Source organism: Leucopleurus acutus (assembly GCF_964270905.1).
Source record: "Leucopleurus acutus genome assembly, chromosome: 14".
NCBI lineage: Eukaryota > Metazoa > Chordata > Mammalia > Artiodactyla > Delphinidae > Leucopleurus > Leucopleurus acutus.
Window position 1 is genome coordinate 48,248,409 of NC_139156.1, and position 15,440 is coordinate 48,263,848.

A 15,440-nucleotide genomic window follows, 5' to 3' on the forward strand; every position below is an offset into this window, starting at 1 on the left:
TCAGACTTTCCCAAACCCAATGGAAAAAAAATACACACAAAAATACTCCAAAATATCATTGGAAAACAACAAAGAGTACCATAAGCAGGTCAGGAAATTTTAGTAATTCCTGGAAAATAGGAAGTAGAAGGGAACAAGTAGAAAATGAAACAGCAATAGGAAATCATAACTCAAAACGTTTGAGAGATGGGAGTGATTTCAAGGGAGCTCAAACTCAAACTCAGCCCCTAACACACCCGGAAGGGTCCGTGGAGGAGAGGCAGTCAAGGCAGTGGGCAGTCAGTCCCAGCTGCCCCTTGTCTGAGCTAAGCAGCAGGCAGCAGTGGCCTCCGTTTTGAGCTAGAGCAGTGCCCGTCAATCCCGAGCTCTCAGTTACAGGGCAGCTACCGACATTTGGAGGTAAGAACCTCCCACACCCAGAAGACACATGTAACCTTATCACAATCAAGACTCCCAGGAGTGAATCTAGAGCTGTGCCTCCACAAACTAGTACATGTCAAAATAACTCCTTATTTCAGAAACACCGTGAAGAGGATATATGGTCTATAAAAAATGCTTCTCAAAACTCCCCTTTCCTCTCATACTCTGAAGCTCCTCTGGTCTCCCATGATGTTTCTCTCGAAAACATCACCAACTCCTCTCCCAGCTCTAGCCTAAGCACCATTCCTCTATCCTCCTTCATCAAGGAAGTTTCCCCAAACCTAGCCCAACAATGACAAAACTCTTTTCTGGGGAAGGGGAAAGGTACACAAGCAGAGTGAGGAAAGCCTGAATCCTCTCGAGTAGGTAAGAAGAGAGCAAAGGATTACTTATTTTTGCTCTAACAGCTAGTCCCATCACTCCTTGATAAAAACAGGAAGCTGAGGAACACAGAATTGGGGTGAGCAGGGGTTGACGAATACACAGATAAGCAACTACTCCAAACTGCTAAACATCTGTGGAAAACTAGTCTCATGGACAAGAGGTTCCAAACTGAAAACTTTGGAATATATAAATCTCTAGAAAAAATACAGGAAACTGGAAATGTAAATTGATTATTTGCCACCCAGATCATCCTGGTTTCCAAATATCATCCTCCCTAAAAGGAACCAAAGTGCCTTGGAGAAATGGCTGACCCAATGGCAGGGGCAAGGAAAGTACCAGATGAGCCTGGAACACCTTCATGTGCCCCAAAGTGAGAAGTGCTCAAAAATGATGGGCACGCATCAAAAGGACTCAGGCGCCACCTTGATGAACTCCCAGTAGCCAAGTCTAGGTCAATTTGAGCCTCAAAACAAAAGATGACCTAATTGACTATAACTTAGTGAATAAGAGTCCATACTGATAATAAAAAATAAAGGAGAACAGAAGACTTATTCCTTGTAGCAGAACACCAATTAATAAATGTAAATGTAATAATGGAATCAGAAAATCACCACTTTGTAACCACTGATTCAGGTAGAAGTTATCAATGGATGCTCAAACAGTCTCAAAGTATCTCTGGTAACATACTAATAAAGGGAAAACAGTAACTTCACAGTAGGGAAACTAGGTGAGTATCACCTTAAACAAACAATCGACAATGACACCATCAGTAATGAGACACACTGCCGCTGTGGCCTCCTGGTGGGATGCCCTGAGGACACAAACATCATGTCCCCAAAATCACTGGCCTTTACTCTAGAAAATGTTGGTACCGAAAGAGACAAAGCTGGAGAACTGTTTCAGATTAAAGGAGAATAAGGAGACAGGACACCTAAATGCAATGCGAGATTCTAGGCAGACTCTGGACCAGGAAAATGTGCTCAAGGACTTTACTGGAACAACTAGCAAAACTTGAATAAGGTCTTCAGACTATGGTATTGCTGATAATTGTTATGGTATATTAACTTTCCTGATTTTGAAAATTGTACATAATTGGTTATATTAACTACCTGAAGTATTCAGGGATAAAGAGGCCTGAGCTCTGTAATTTACTCCAACTAGTTCAGAAAAAAGTATGTGTATGTATGTGTTTGTACACAGACATTCCAAGATGAGCCTTTGTAATTCTTGAATACACACAGAATGACAAAGCAATTGTGACAAAATGTAAGTTTATGAATCTGGATAAAGGGTAAACGGCATTCTTTATACTATTTTTGCAACTTTTCTGGAAGTTTGAAATTTTTTCAAAATACAAATAAAGTTAAAATAAAATCTGGTTGTTGAAATAAAAACACTCAGTAGGTGGGCTGAAAAGCACAAGGCAGGATGAAACAAACATATGAAAGACATGTTAAGAAATATGGAAGCAACATCCACTGGACCTAATATTTGTCTAATAGCAGTTCTAGAAAGAGGAAAGTAAAAAGGGAAGGGAAGAGAGTAGAGAAGTGATGGAAGAAAAGTTCCCAGATCTAAGGAAAGATTAAAAGGACCCAATTAGTACTAAGTAACAGAATGAATGTATCTAGACATGGCAAAACTTCAAAACATCAAAAACAAAATTTAAATTCTATGTTCCTTGAATTAAAAAAATAAGTTAAACTAAAAAGGACTGAATTAGTCACATATCAGACTTCTTACTGGCCACAGGGATGCTGGAAGATCACAGAGTAGAATCTTCAGTTAGATTCTCTCTTCAACCTAACTACTAGCCAAGTATGAAGACAGAATCAAATAATAAAAATTACTTTTAAAGTGCTCAATTGAAATGCTTTTCCCAACAGCATTGGTCTTTTTTTTTTTTTTTTGCCAGAGCCTTTCCATTCTTTCTTTTAGTGTTTTTCAACACTTATTTGGACTTTAGTCATACAGGAGAGCAACACAGAACAGAGCAGCAGCTGTGCTTCAACCTGATTCTAAAGTTGCTTTCAAAAAAGATTCCTCCCCTAAAAAAAACGCCCAAGTTCTTTCTTTGTCTAGCTTAAAAATACTTTCAATATAAGAATTTCACATTGACTTCTAAACAATGGTAACATTTCAGGTTCCCTGGATAAAACCTAGGCCATGACATTTTTCACAGAACTAGAACAAAAAATTTCACAACTTGTATGGAAACACAAAAGACCTCGAATAGCCAAAGCAATCTTGAGAAAGAAAAACGGAGCTGGAGGAATCAGGCTACCAGACTTCAGACTATACTACAAAGCTACAGTAATCAAGGCAGTATGGTACTAGCACAAAAATAGAAATATAGATCAAGGGAACAGGATAGAAAGCCCAGAGATAAACCCACGCACATATGTCACCTTATCTTTGATAAAGGAGGCAAGAATATGCAATGGAGAAAAGACAGCCTCTTCAATAAGTGGTGCTGAGAAAACTGGACAGCTACATGTTAAAGAATGAAATTAGAACACTCCCTAACACCACACACAAAAATAAACTCAAAATGGATTAAAGACCTAAATGTAAGGCCAGACACTAGAAAACTCTTAGAGGAAAACTTAGGAGGAACACTCTATGACATAAATCACAGCAAGATCCTTTTTGACCCATTTCCTAGAGAAATGGAAATAAAAACAAAAATAAATGGGACCTAATGAAACTTATAACCTTTTGCACAGCAAAGGAAACCATAACCAAGACAAAAAGACAACTCTCAGAACGGGAGAAAATATTTGCAAACGAAGCAACTGACAAAGGATTAATCTCCAAAACACACAAGCAGCTCATGCAGCTCAACATCAAAAAAAAAAACAACAAAAAACAACCCAATCCAAAAATGGGCAGAAGACCCAAATAGACATTTCTCCAAAGAAGATATACAGATTGCCAACAAACACAAGAAAGAATGCTCAACATCACTAATCATTAGAGAAATGCAAATCAAAACTACAATGAGGTATCACCTCATACCGGTCAGAATGGCCATCATCAAAAAATCTACAAACAATTAATGCTGGAGATGGTGTGGAGAAAAGGGAACCCTCTTGCACTGTTGGTGGGAATGTAAATTGATACAGCCACTATGGAGAACAGTATGAAGGTTCCTTAAAAAACTAAAAATAGAACTACCATATGACCCAGCAATCCCACTACTGGGTGTATACTCTGAGAAAACCATAATTCAAAATAAGTCATGTACCACAATGTTCACTGCAGCTCTATTTACAACAGCCAGGACATGGAAGCAACCTAAGTTCCATCAACAGATGAATGGATAAAGAAGATGTGGCACATATATACAATGGAGTATTACACAGCCATAAAAAAAGAACGAAATTGAGTTATTTGTAGTGAGGTGGATGGACCTAGAGTCTGTCATACAGAGTGAAGTAAGTCAGAAAGAGAAAAACAAATACCGTATGCTAACACATATATATGGAATCTAAAAAAAAAAAAAAAAGGTTCTGAAAAACCTAGGGGCAGGACAGGAATAAAGATGCAGACATAGAGAATGGACTTTAGGACACGGGGAGAGGGGTAAGCTGGGACGAAGTGAGAGAGTGGCATGGACATATATATACTACCAAATGTAAAATAGCTAGCTAGTGGGAAGCAGATGCATAGCACTGGGAAATCAGCTCTGTGCTCTGTGACCACCTAGAGGGGTGGGATAGGGAGGATGGGAGGGCGATGCAAGAGGGAGGGGATATGGGGATATTTGTATACGTATAGCTGATTCACTTTGTTATACATCAGCAACTAACACAACAATGTAAAGCAATTATACTCCAATAAAGATGTTAAAAAAAAAAAATCTAGGGCTTCCCTGGTGGCGCAGTGGTTGAGAGTCCGCCTGCCGATGCAGGGGACACGGGTTCGTGCCCCGATCCGGGAGGATCCCACATGCCGCGAAGCGGCTGGGTCCGTGAGGCATGGCCGCTGAGCCTGCGCGTCCGGAGCCTGTGCAGAGGCCACAGCAATGAGAGGCCCGCGTACCGTAAAAAACAAAAAACAAAAAAAACAAAAAACTAGGCCATGAGTAGTGAGGTGGGTGCAGGGAGCACTGGGGTATCTGGAATCACTCTGAATTTCATTCTGAGCAAGTATCCGGACAAAGACCAGAAAGATAAAGTTCAGAGGAGTAACAGGTAGGCCACATATATTGCATCTAAAAAAGAGAACAATTCAGCAACAATTCAATAACCTTTCAGCCCTAGTCTCTGCTTCTATCTGAAATAGTTTTTCATGTACCTTTGCACTTGAACTAAGTTTCCTTTTACTGATTCCCAGCTTCAGGGTGACTTGCCCATTTGCTCTCACCCTGAGCTCACAGTGTTTAACTCCCCATGACTAGAACAGTGCCACTGCCATTAGGTGGCCTCTGCCTACACTCCTGGCCAGTCACCTGCAGTGGACTGTGTCCACTTAGGCTGTACTGCTCCAGGGCTGAAGCCAGGCTTTCTTAGGAATATGCATCCAACTGAAGTATGAAGTGCAAGAAATGGTCCATGCATTAGCAACAGGCAGATAAATATTTCTCCAAGAGAATGAAGACTTAATGACTGAATTAGCAGCTGCTTAAAATTACCTACAAGGATTAGACTATTCTGGAAGAACAGTATCTCATTTCTTAATGTCTACTCTATTAATGCTACTAATAATGTTAAAGAAACCTTGGAAAGAATCACTCTTCCAAATAAACAGGGAGAGTAACATTATGCTGAGAAGGAAGAATTAATATATTTACCCAGTTTTTGAGTCAGCTTTTTATAGATGGAAAAAAAGCTAGGAAGTATTTGATAGGCCCAAGAAATCCCTGAGTCTTCTTTATCAAGCTGCACAAGAGTACATGCTATTGTTTCAAGAAACTGTCTTACAGTGACACTAAATGCGGATTCCAGTAAGGAATCTATAATAGGCTATCTCCAAACTTTTTTTTTGGCGGGGTGGGGTAGGGTGGGGGTGGGGAGACATCAACTAGTAACAAATCTTTTATAAGGACTTAACATGTTCAAATGCCTACAAAAAGGCATCACAAGGCACACTGAGTGAATTTACACACAACTGAAAACAGCTCTGACAGGTGGTGAGAACGATATTGCTACAGAACAGAAGGAAAGCTACCTTTACTTCCATGAAGTTTAAGCTTTTAAAACAGCATTTGTTGCAGCAGGAACACCATAAGGCCAGATAAATGGACTACACTACTCTAACTAAAAGAAGCTAGTTACAGGCAAGAAATCAGGCACTCTATTAGCAGAAAGAGAAAAAACTTCGAAGAAATTACCTGGCCAGGTAGTGAGATGAGCACTCCCTTACACTGCTCTTAGGAGTGTAATTGAGAAACCCTTCTTGGCAGCAAGATTGCAATATTTAAAGAATCTCAGATTTTTTTTTTTCATCTTAAAGAATCTTTAAAAAGTTCATATCCACTGGTTCCATTTTTAGGAGTGTAATCTAAGAAAATAAATATATGAAGATTTATGTACAAGGATGTTCAATATATTGGTTATATTTTCCCAAACAATGAAAATAACCCAAATATTCAACAGGGAATTATAAAAATAAATTGTTCCATCTACTTAGTGGAATGCTATGTAGTCAATTTTTAAAAAAATGTTTTCAATGGATATATAATGACATGCTCTATCTTAACATTTAAAAAAAATATGCAGCAGCAAAAAAGATCAAAAAGAAACATTCAACTGTAAATAGTTGTACTATCTGGCAATAGGATTTTGAATGATTTCATTTGCTTCTTTATTCTTTCCTATGTTTTCCAAAATTTCTGCAATGAGTACATATTTTTAGAATTAGAAAAAATGTTTTGTTCTTTTTTTTTTTTTTTAAAGGAAAATAACCCTTGGCTATAATAGGCTTATATAACTATTATAACTTCTCTATCTACACAAAGGAAAGAGTGTGTGGCCACTTACCCGCCCTGTGTCCACACTGGGTTTCTGGTGGCTGAAATGCACATCTCAGGGACATCTGTATGTACACTAACTTATCTGTTATAAAATTTCACTGGATAGGTGAATACACAATACAGTCCAAGCAGAGTATCACAAAACACATCACTAAAGTATACTAAAATAAGGTTATTTACTTAAAAATGATACACTGGATGTAATCTATATATAGAACAAAGCAATTAATGGTAAACTTAATAAGGCACCTTTTAAACCAGATGCTGTACAAAATACATTTAGTGTGTTACATATCAAAGATGAATCTATATTTTTGGTGTTTTACAAATGCATAATAAAACTGCTTGTTTTTAACCTTCTTTCAGCGTATATGTACAACTTTCCTAGTTAAGCTATAATGATACTTTCATTTTATACAATATATACTACATTTTAGTTTTTAAATGGGCAAAGACAACAGTCACTAAAAGGGCTTAAATAATTCCATTGAAAGCATAGTACAGAGCACAAGGTAAAATACAATATATTTAATCCTTGGCAAAAGCAGTATTCACATACCTTCCTTATAGGATGATTACACATAGCTTCATGTGATGCTGCCCTAGATTTCATCTGCTCTTTATGAATGTATCAGCTCTCTGCAGTTTTCACTGTGACTCTCGTAATAGCACTGAGGCAAGAAGATGAACTGCTACACTGCTATTTTAACATCTGACCCAAGCAAATAATAAATATTACCACTTTTAAACAGTACAAGAGCTGCAACAATCTTTTAAAAAAAAACAATTCGTATTTCTGCTGTTGAAATTATTTTAGATATTTAGAAACATTTCAAAACGTGTATGAAAAGAAAAATAAATAATTTAATTTATAAAATCTTGCCTGGAATAAATTATTCAATATCAAATTTGATCTTGGGCCAACTTAGAGATGCATGATTCTTTAAACATTGTATTGCATTTTTGTTCTAAACAGAAGCAAAGCATCTGGGGAAAAAAAGGTACTGAATAGAGAGAATAAATAAAAAATCTGGCACATTCTAGGAAAACATAATTTTCAAAAACTATAGGTCACTTTCTAAGCTCAAAAACACTCCTGAAATTGGAAAGGCAACACAAAATGTTGATTGAAATATCTTTTGTGAAAACATATCCAGAGAAACCAGATTTGAATTTTATGCTTCAGAAACTTGTCCAATAAGAAAGCACAGGGAAAGTTTAGACTAGACACACTGAAGCCAATTCCTAGCATGCATGCCCTTAATTCTAAAGATATTGATATTTACCAGTATAAAGAGAACTCATAAGGAGAATTTTCTTTGAGGGAGGATTAACTTCTGTTATATTCAGGTAGTTTTGGTTTTTTGTTTGTTTTGATGTTTTAATTATTTAAAGGGATGACAGACAGAAGCTACACATTTTTAAGATGCTAAGTTGTAAGCAGGACCAAATAATGGCTTCCAGGGTTTTACAAATTATTATTTATGGTACTATGTAATACTTCCTCTTTTACTCTTTAAATATTTAAATATGAACTTAGAAATTTAAGAGTAAGAATAAAAGGAGAGAAAAAACAGATTTCATGCAACTTTTTTTCGACTTTAGGATTTCAAAAATGGAATCATTTGCTTTGTAAAGAACATGTAATATTAGAAAATATTTTTATTGAACAAGTTTCTTGGTATCACTTTTAATAGACCAATTTAATTAAAAAATCATTATAATGCTCTTGTACTTACATATTATCTGTAATTGTCTGCTTCCACATAGTATTTTAACATTTCTAAGAATAGAGTTTGCCTTTCCTTACATTTTTTTATTATTAAGATGACAAATTATTTTCAAGATTTAGTTTATCAAATAAAAAATAAATCAAGGTTAACCTTACACTAAGTAGAGCTCATAAGTATTCTTAAATCACTTGGAAATTTAGATAAAAATACCTGTACTTCTCAGTACAGAGATGGGGAAAACATTCTCAAACAGGAAGTTATTGGGTACTATATATATCAATATATAAATTTACTTATCTTGATAAACACTTTAAGCTTTAGTTATGTAAGATGAAAATTATTAAACTTGGTCAAAACTGTTAAAGCAAGTCTCAAATTTGTGATTGATGTATAGACAAATATGTAAGCATTTCATCCTTAAATGTCAGTCACATTTTTGGCAATGGATGGATACATGCTCTGATTCCTCCCCTTTAAAGATTTTTTTAACTATGTTGCGATATAATCACATTTATTTTATGCTATATTCAAGAAAACTGTCTCACTTTATGTACCCGTGAGTTGTTTGTTCAGAATAAGATATTAATATTTAAAAGGCATTACAGAAGTATAGTTAGTTTAAGTAGATCAGAATTACTCCTTGGGGAAACAAGGCATCCATAAATATGTAGCATTTTATTGAATAACAGCTATATGGTATAGATATAGGTACTGACTAGATATTGAACTTTTTGCCTGATTCTTCACTGTCTTCACAAACTTACGGAACAGAAATCATAAAACCAAAAATCTCAAATGATTTAAATGTCTAAAACAGTTGTTGACAAATGTATATTAACTCTGTGACAGAAATTTCTAATTGGAGGATCCTTTCATAAAGGAGAACTGAGATGATGGCATCTTAATGAAAGTCTATACCTATGGTTAGTTCTTGATATTTAAACAAAGTCCTAGACTTGATATACTACTTTGAATTAATTCTGAAAATTTACATGTAGTTCTTCTACTTTACAACGTTTTTTTTCTGAAGATCTTTTAATTTTTTTTCCCTTAAGGATGGGATATGAGGTACATATGAGCTGGTTTCTATAGTATGAATGTTATGTACATATATAAAATATGGTTGTAAAGGAGCAGGTGTTTTGCAAGTAAAGCATATTACACGCAAAATATAAATAACTTCCCTTTTAAAAGTTACTGAGAATAAAGAATACAGAACATGGTTATAGGCACTTAAATTGCTATCAAATGCAGTAATTAGTATTCACTTCAATAAGAAGTGATTTCTTTAGAAGGTTCATGGCATTGGAAGTTCCAACTTTGGATAAGATGCTTTTCATGACAAAAATAATAATTACAAAAAAAAAAAAAGAGTTTGTGGTGGGAGGAAAACAGTCCAAATTTACATACACTTTAAACTCCTTTTGGCCTTTATATCAACTTTAATGTTAAAAAATAAAGTTGGTGGAGAAGCTAGCTCACTTGCAAGGTAAATGGCTTTTATGTGATTGGCAAATCTTGGTCAGATAATGCATTTTTAAAGCACAAAACCAACAGCCACCAATATCTTCCTGTGCATTCATAAATTATTTTCTTCTAATTCAAATGGCAGCAGAGGAATTCTGGTATGCATGTATGTACACAGACACACACACACACACCCCATTATCAAGGCATGACAAACTATCATAAACTAAGCAGTATCCCAAACAGATCATGATCCATAGGCTGTTTACAAAGGTAGAATACAAATAGATTAAATTTTCTCAGGTAGAAGGTAAAAGTGTATATTTCTCCATCTCTGCTGAATTCATTTATCTTCTTAAGGCTTTCACAGAAAGCACCATTTTATGAACAGGTAATTCAGTACCCAGAGTTTGACTGGAGACATTAATCAGGATTGAAGTCTTGATGCAGTTCATAAAAACCCAATAAAAAAAAGGCATCAAAAACCACATTTATAATAAAGCTGTCCATATATAAAGAACGAAGTGTTTAGAAGTTCCCAGCTTGTATTCTACAGAGTACTGAAAGGTTTAATATTAGCAGCCTGTGAAGGTGTAGTGAGGAAAGAGTCTGAGAACCAAGTTAACATCCTTATTCTATTCTAACTCCACCCGTTCCTTGGGTGAAAACAGTTCTTGCAGTCTAGAATTTCTCCTCATGATTATTTGTCTGTCAAATCTTTACATCTTGAGATTCAACCATCTTGGCAAGTGTCTTCTTGATTCTCAGAGCTGTAAGTCTGGAGGCTGGATTGTGAGCCCAGCATTCTGACATTAGCTTCAAAACTGCTCGTAGACACTGAAAAGTAAAGAGAATGTAGTGAGTAGGTAAATATCGTTGGCAACACTCAGCAATCACTTCCTAAGGGGACTGAATTCCACTTACTTCATCACTGTTCCATCGATTAGACACAATTGGCCGCAAACGTTTGACACACACAACCTCACGCATATCTTCATATGATGGATCATTGGGTACCATGTTATAATATGGCAATTGGTACTCTTCTACAATTCCTGTAGTGAGTTAGAAGGTATAGTGGGCACAAAAATGGTGGCTGGACAAAATACATCAATCCATTCAGTACCTTCTACTGAACTATGGAACTGAAACAAATCCCTCCACAAAGAAGAAAAGACTACAGAGTGGATGATTCACTTTTAATAGTAAATGTATGTTCTCTTTTTTTTATGTCTAATTATCTTCTCTACCCCCACCATAGCTGTCCATACTGGACATACCAATATCCCTTAAAATAAGCAAGGTGAACCACTCACTTACCCTAAATTTTCAGTCTAATTATTTATGTACACAATTGTTTCTACTAATGAATGAGGTTTTAATTTTTTTAATTATTTTTTTTTCTGCAGTAGAAAGACAACATATATGCAGAAAAGAGTTAATAAAGCAGACCTGAAACTGCTATTCTTAAAAGGCCTGCTTGCAAGACTGGCACTTGACTGGTGTCTGAGAACTTGCCTGGTAAACAGCTCCCTACACTCATATAAAACTAATGAAAAGGTGAGTCACTGTGCCTAGACTGTTTGTGCCAACAATATGGTTTATGCTGGACACCTGGCTTTCTTTCTAGAAGTTTGGAATTTTGATACATACTAGACAGAGGATGCCCACGGGACCAGCCTCCAAAAAAATCTTTGGGTACTAAATCTCTAATGAACTTCCCTGGATGACAATATTTTACACATTATCACAATTCATTGCTGGAGTAACTTAAGCAAATCCTGAGCGACTCCACTGGGAAAAGACTTTTGGAAGCTTGTACCTGATTTCCTCTAAACTTTCTGTCCCATATACCTTTTCCCCTTTGCTAATTTTGATGTGTAGCCTTTCAGTGTAACAAATTTTAGCTGTGAAGACAACTAACTATATGCTGAGTCCTGGGAGTCCTAATGAAATCACAGAACCGGGGAGGGGTTGATCTTGGGGATCCCTGACACACACGACATCTAAATTATACAACCGGAGCTGTTATTTTTTGAATGATGAGTATACAAACATAACCAGAAACATGCTACCTAAACTCCTACCTCCTGTGATACAACGACGAGCCATTTCCCAAATAATCAGGCCAAAGCTATAGATGTCAGCCATTATGTAGGGCTGGAAATGGTTTTTATTCAGGCTTTCATCTAGCACTTCTGGAGCCATGTAGCGTTTGGTACCCACCCTAGTATTCAAAGGTACATCAACTTCATTTGTATCACTGAAACAGAAGACAGACAATGTCCAGGTTGAGGGCCAAGAACAAAATCGTTTCTCATCTATTTTTGTCTCATATTGTAAAAGTCAGGGTCTCTCTCTGTATATATATAACAAAATAAAATAAAGATCTATCTATCTATCTAATTTGTCTACATCCCCTTAACAGAAATCCTTGGGGTCAGATGTATTTTGAAATTCAGCATCTTTCAGAGTTAAAAAAGTAATATACCCTTTAAATATATACTATATATTATATAAATCTCCAGCAGGGTCTGCAGCAGTACTCAATCAAAATCATTAGTAAGTACACAGTGAAAGACTAAGTATGAATGTTCATACTAAGCTGGATAAATAAAGACAGTAAATACCTCACATCAGTTCAGGTCAAGTTTTGTCACCAAACAAGTTTTGTGCCTCTCTAAGAAAGAGAACAATACTGAATATAAAAAAAGTGGTACATAATTATGTCCCAGAACAAGTGAATGTGAAAATTAATTGAGAGGAATCATTTGCTTTTATCATTCTCATGTGATCCTTTGTGATTTAGGATTACATTTTTTTTCTTTATGGATCCAACCAACTTAGTTCTACTGTGAGTAATGTTTACATAATCATATTGCAATGATGTTTATTGTTTTTTTCAATTTTTGGAGTAAATTTTAGAGTTAGAAGACATGAATTGTTTGTTTTTAGGTCTCCAGATCTATTAGGTTCTGAAAACTACTCTGAGGCAGAGATTAATATAATGTATTTTATATTTTCTTAAATTAGCATCTGATGAATATTTGAGCCAATAAACACTCCACTGATTAAAAACAACAGGATTAGAATACTGTAAAAATGATGGAAGAAGATTAAAAATTTTTAATGTTTGCTTTATTATGGACTAGTACTTCTATTTTATGGCCTGAAATGAGTTTTGAAATGTGAAATGGCTGCTGTATTCCAGAATTATAACATTAAAACAATTTAAATGGTTTTCTAAAAATCTGATATTCTCATTGTTTAAAAATATTGACAATATCAAGTAGTGATGAAGAAATGGCATACTTATATCTTGTTTATGGGAGTGTAAACTGATGCACGCTTTCTAAAGGGATAACCTACAACATACTATTAATAACTTAATATGTACATACTCTCTGTTTAGCCCCTTCTCTAGCAGTCCATCATGAAGAAATACTTGTACAAGTATTCAAGGATATTATATATGGATAAAATACAATATTCATTAAAGCATTTATAAAATAATAGAGATAAACTGGAGGTAACTTTAATGCTCATCAGTTGAGTCACAGATGAAATAAATTACAGTACATCTATAAAACGGAAAACTTTCCTTAACACTGTTAAAAAGAATGAAGTAGATCTATATATACTGAAACAGAAGGATGTCTAAGACAATAAAAAGTAGGAAATCAAGAATTATGTAGAATAGGATGTAATTTTTGTTAAAAACAGAAAACACAATGACAACAAAACACGAAGACAGGGCTTCCCTGGTGGCACAGTGGTTGGGAGTCCGCCTGCCGGTGCAGGGGACACGGGTTCGTGCCCCGGTCTGGGAGGATCCCACATGCCACGGAGCGGCTGGGCCCGTGACCCATGGCCGCTGAGCCTGCGCGTCCGGAGCCTGTGCTCCGCAACGGGAGAGGCCACAGCAGTGAGAGGCCCGCATACTGCAAATAAAACAAAACAAAACAAAAAAAAACCCCACGAAGACAAACCCCCCCCCAAAACCCAATTTATATAATTATATAAGCACAAATACATGTTTGGAAATCCACTGTCCTGAATACAAATACAAACAGGTAAATATCTTTAGGAGATTACAATAATTTCAAAACAATAGGTAAAGAACCACTCACCTGTTGAATTTAACAGCAAGGCCCAGGTCAGCAATACAGCAACTTCCATTTTTCTTGATGAGGATGTTTTTGCTCTTTAGGTCGCGATGAGCAATTGCAGGCTTTCCTTGAGTGCCATAAATTTCTGTGTGGAGATGGCACAGACCACAGGCAGCTGAATAAGCCAACTTAAGCAGGGCTCTGGTGTCTAGTGTAGCACATTTCAGGAAATCATAGAGAGATCCGTTTTCATGGTAATCGGTAATCAAATAGAGCTGAGTCCAGGAACCTGTACCTTTAATATCTGCTGCTATAAAACCTGTTCAATTAATGAATTTAAAAGGTTAGTTATCAGATGTAGCTAGGAAGAATAATGAATGCTCATTTAGGATACTGAGAATAACTTAGGTATAATCTACAGGTAATAAAAATTTAACTTGTCTGACAAAATCTCTTGAATATATTACCAAAACTTTTATTTCTGTCATTTACATATAAAAGTCTATAATTTTGTAATTAATTTAAAGTAATCTTAATAATCATAAAAATGTATGACTAAGAAAAAGATCATATATATAATAACCTAGGGAAATGCTATTAATCTACATGATTCTGTAAGGATGAAGAACTATAAAGAAGGAATGTGGAAAAGGCTCTTCATTTCAAACTGAAAAGTGGACCCATTAAAATAATAAAGTTAGTGCTTCCCTGGTGGTGCACTGGTTAAGAATTTGCCTGCCAATTCAGGGGGCATGGGTTCGATCCCTGGTCCGGGAAGATCCCACATGCCTCGGAGCATCTAAGCCCGTGCACCATAACTACTGAGCCCGTGCTCTAGAGCCGGAGAGCCACAACTACTGAAGCCCACGCGCCACAAGTACTGAAGCCCGCGTGCCTAGAGCCCGTGCTCTGTAACAAGAGAAGCCACTGCAATGAGAAGCCCGCACACTGCAATGAAGAGTAGCCCCCGCTCGCCGCAACTAGAGAAAGTCCGCGTGCAGCAACGAAGACCCAACACAGCCAAAAATAAATAAAATAAAAATAAAAAATAAAAAAAATAAAAATAATAAAGTTAAATATGTTCAACTAAGAGTTCGCTCCTAAGTAAGCCAACTCCCACTTGCCTATCAATGCCTTATCACATTTTCCTTTTCAGCCTGGCTCACTGACAAGCAAGTTCACAATACTGGCCTCCTTTCTTTCTCCTTTCTCTTCTCCCTCTCTTCAGAAAAAGGTGAGTGCTGAGTTGAATAATGTCCCCCCCCCCTTATTCATGTCCACCTGGTACCTATAAATGTGACCTTATTTGGAAACAAGGTCTTTGTAGGTATAATCAAGTTCAGATGAGGT

At 36.3% G+C, this 15,440-nt stretch overlaps 1 protein-coding gene across 2 annotated transcripts in view; it reads right to left on the minus strand.

The window, feature by feature from the left end:
- Positions 1–6,200: 6,200 nt before the first annotated feature.
- The window catches only part of BMPR1A (bone morphogenetic protein receptor type 1A), a 57,394-nt gene continuing 48,154 nt past the window's right edge, over positions 6,201–15,440 (minus strand). For both annotated transcript variants that reach the window (XM_082854225.1, XM_082854224.1), the window contains 5 exons: positions 14,112–14,409; positions 12,069–12,244; positions 10,906–11,036; positions 6,789–10,818; positions 6,201–6,309 (listed from right to left, as the gene is read on the minus strand). In XM_082854225.1, coding sequence (XP_082710351.1) covers positions 10,693–10,818; positions 10,906–11,036; positions 12,069–12,244; positions 14,112–14,409 — 731 coding nt within the window. In that variant the 3' untranslated portion in view covers positions 6,201–6,309; positions 6,789–10,692. The remainder of the gene's footprint in view (positions 6,310–6,788; positions 10,819–10,905; positions 11,037–12,068; positions 12,245–14,111; positions 14,410–15,440) is intronic.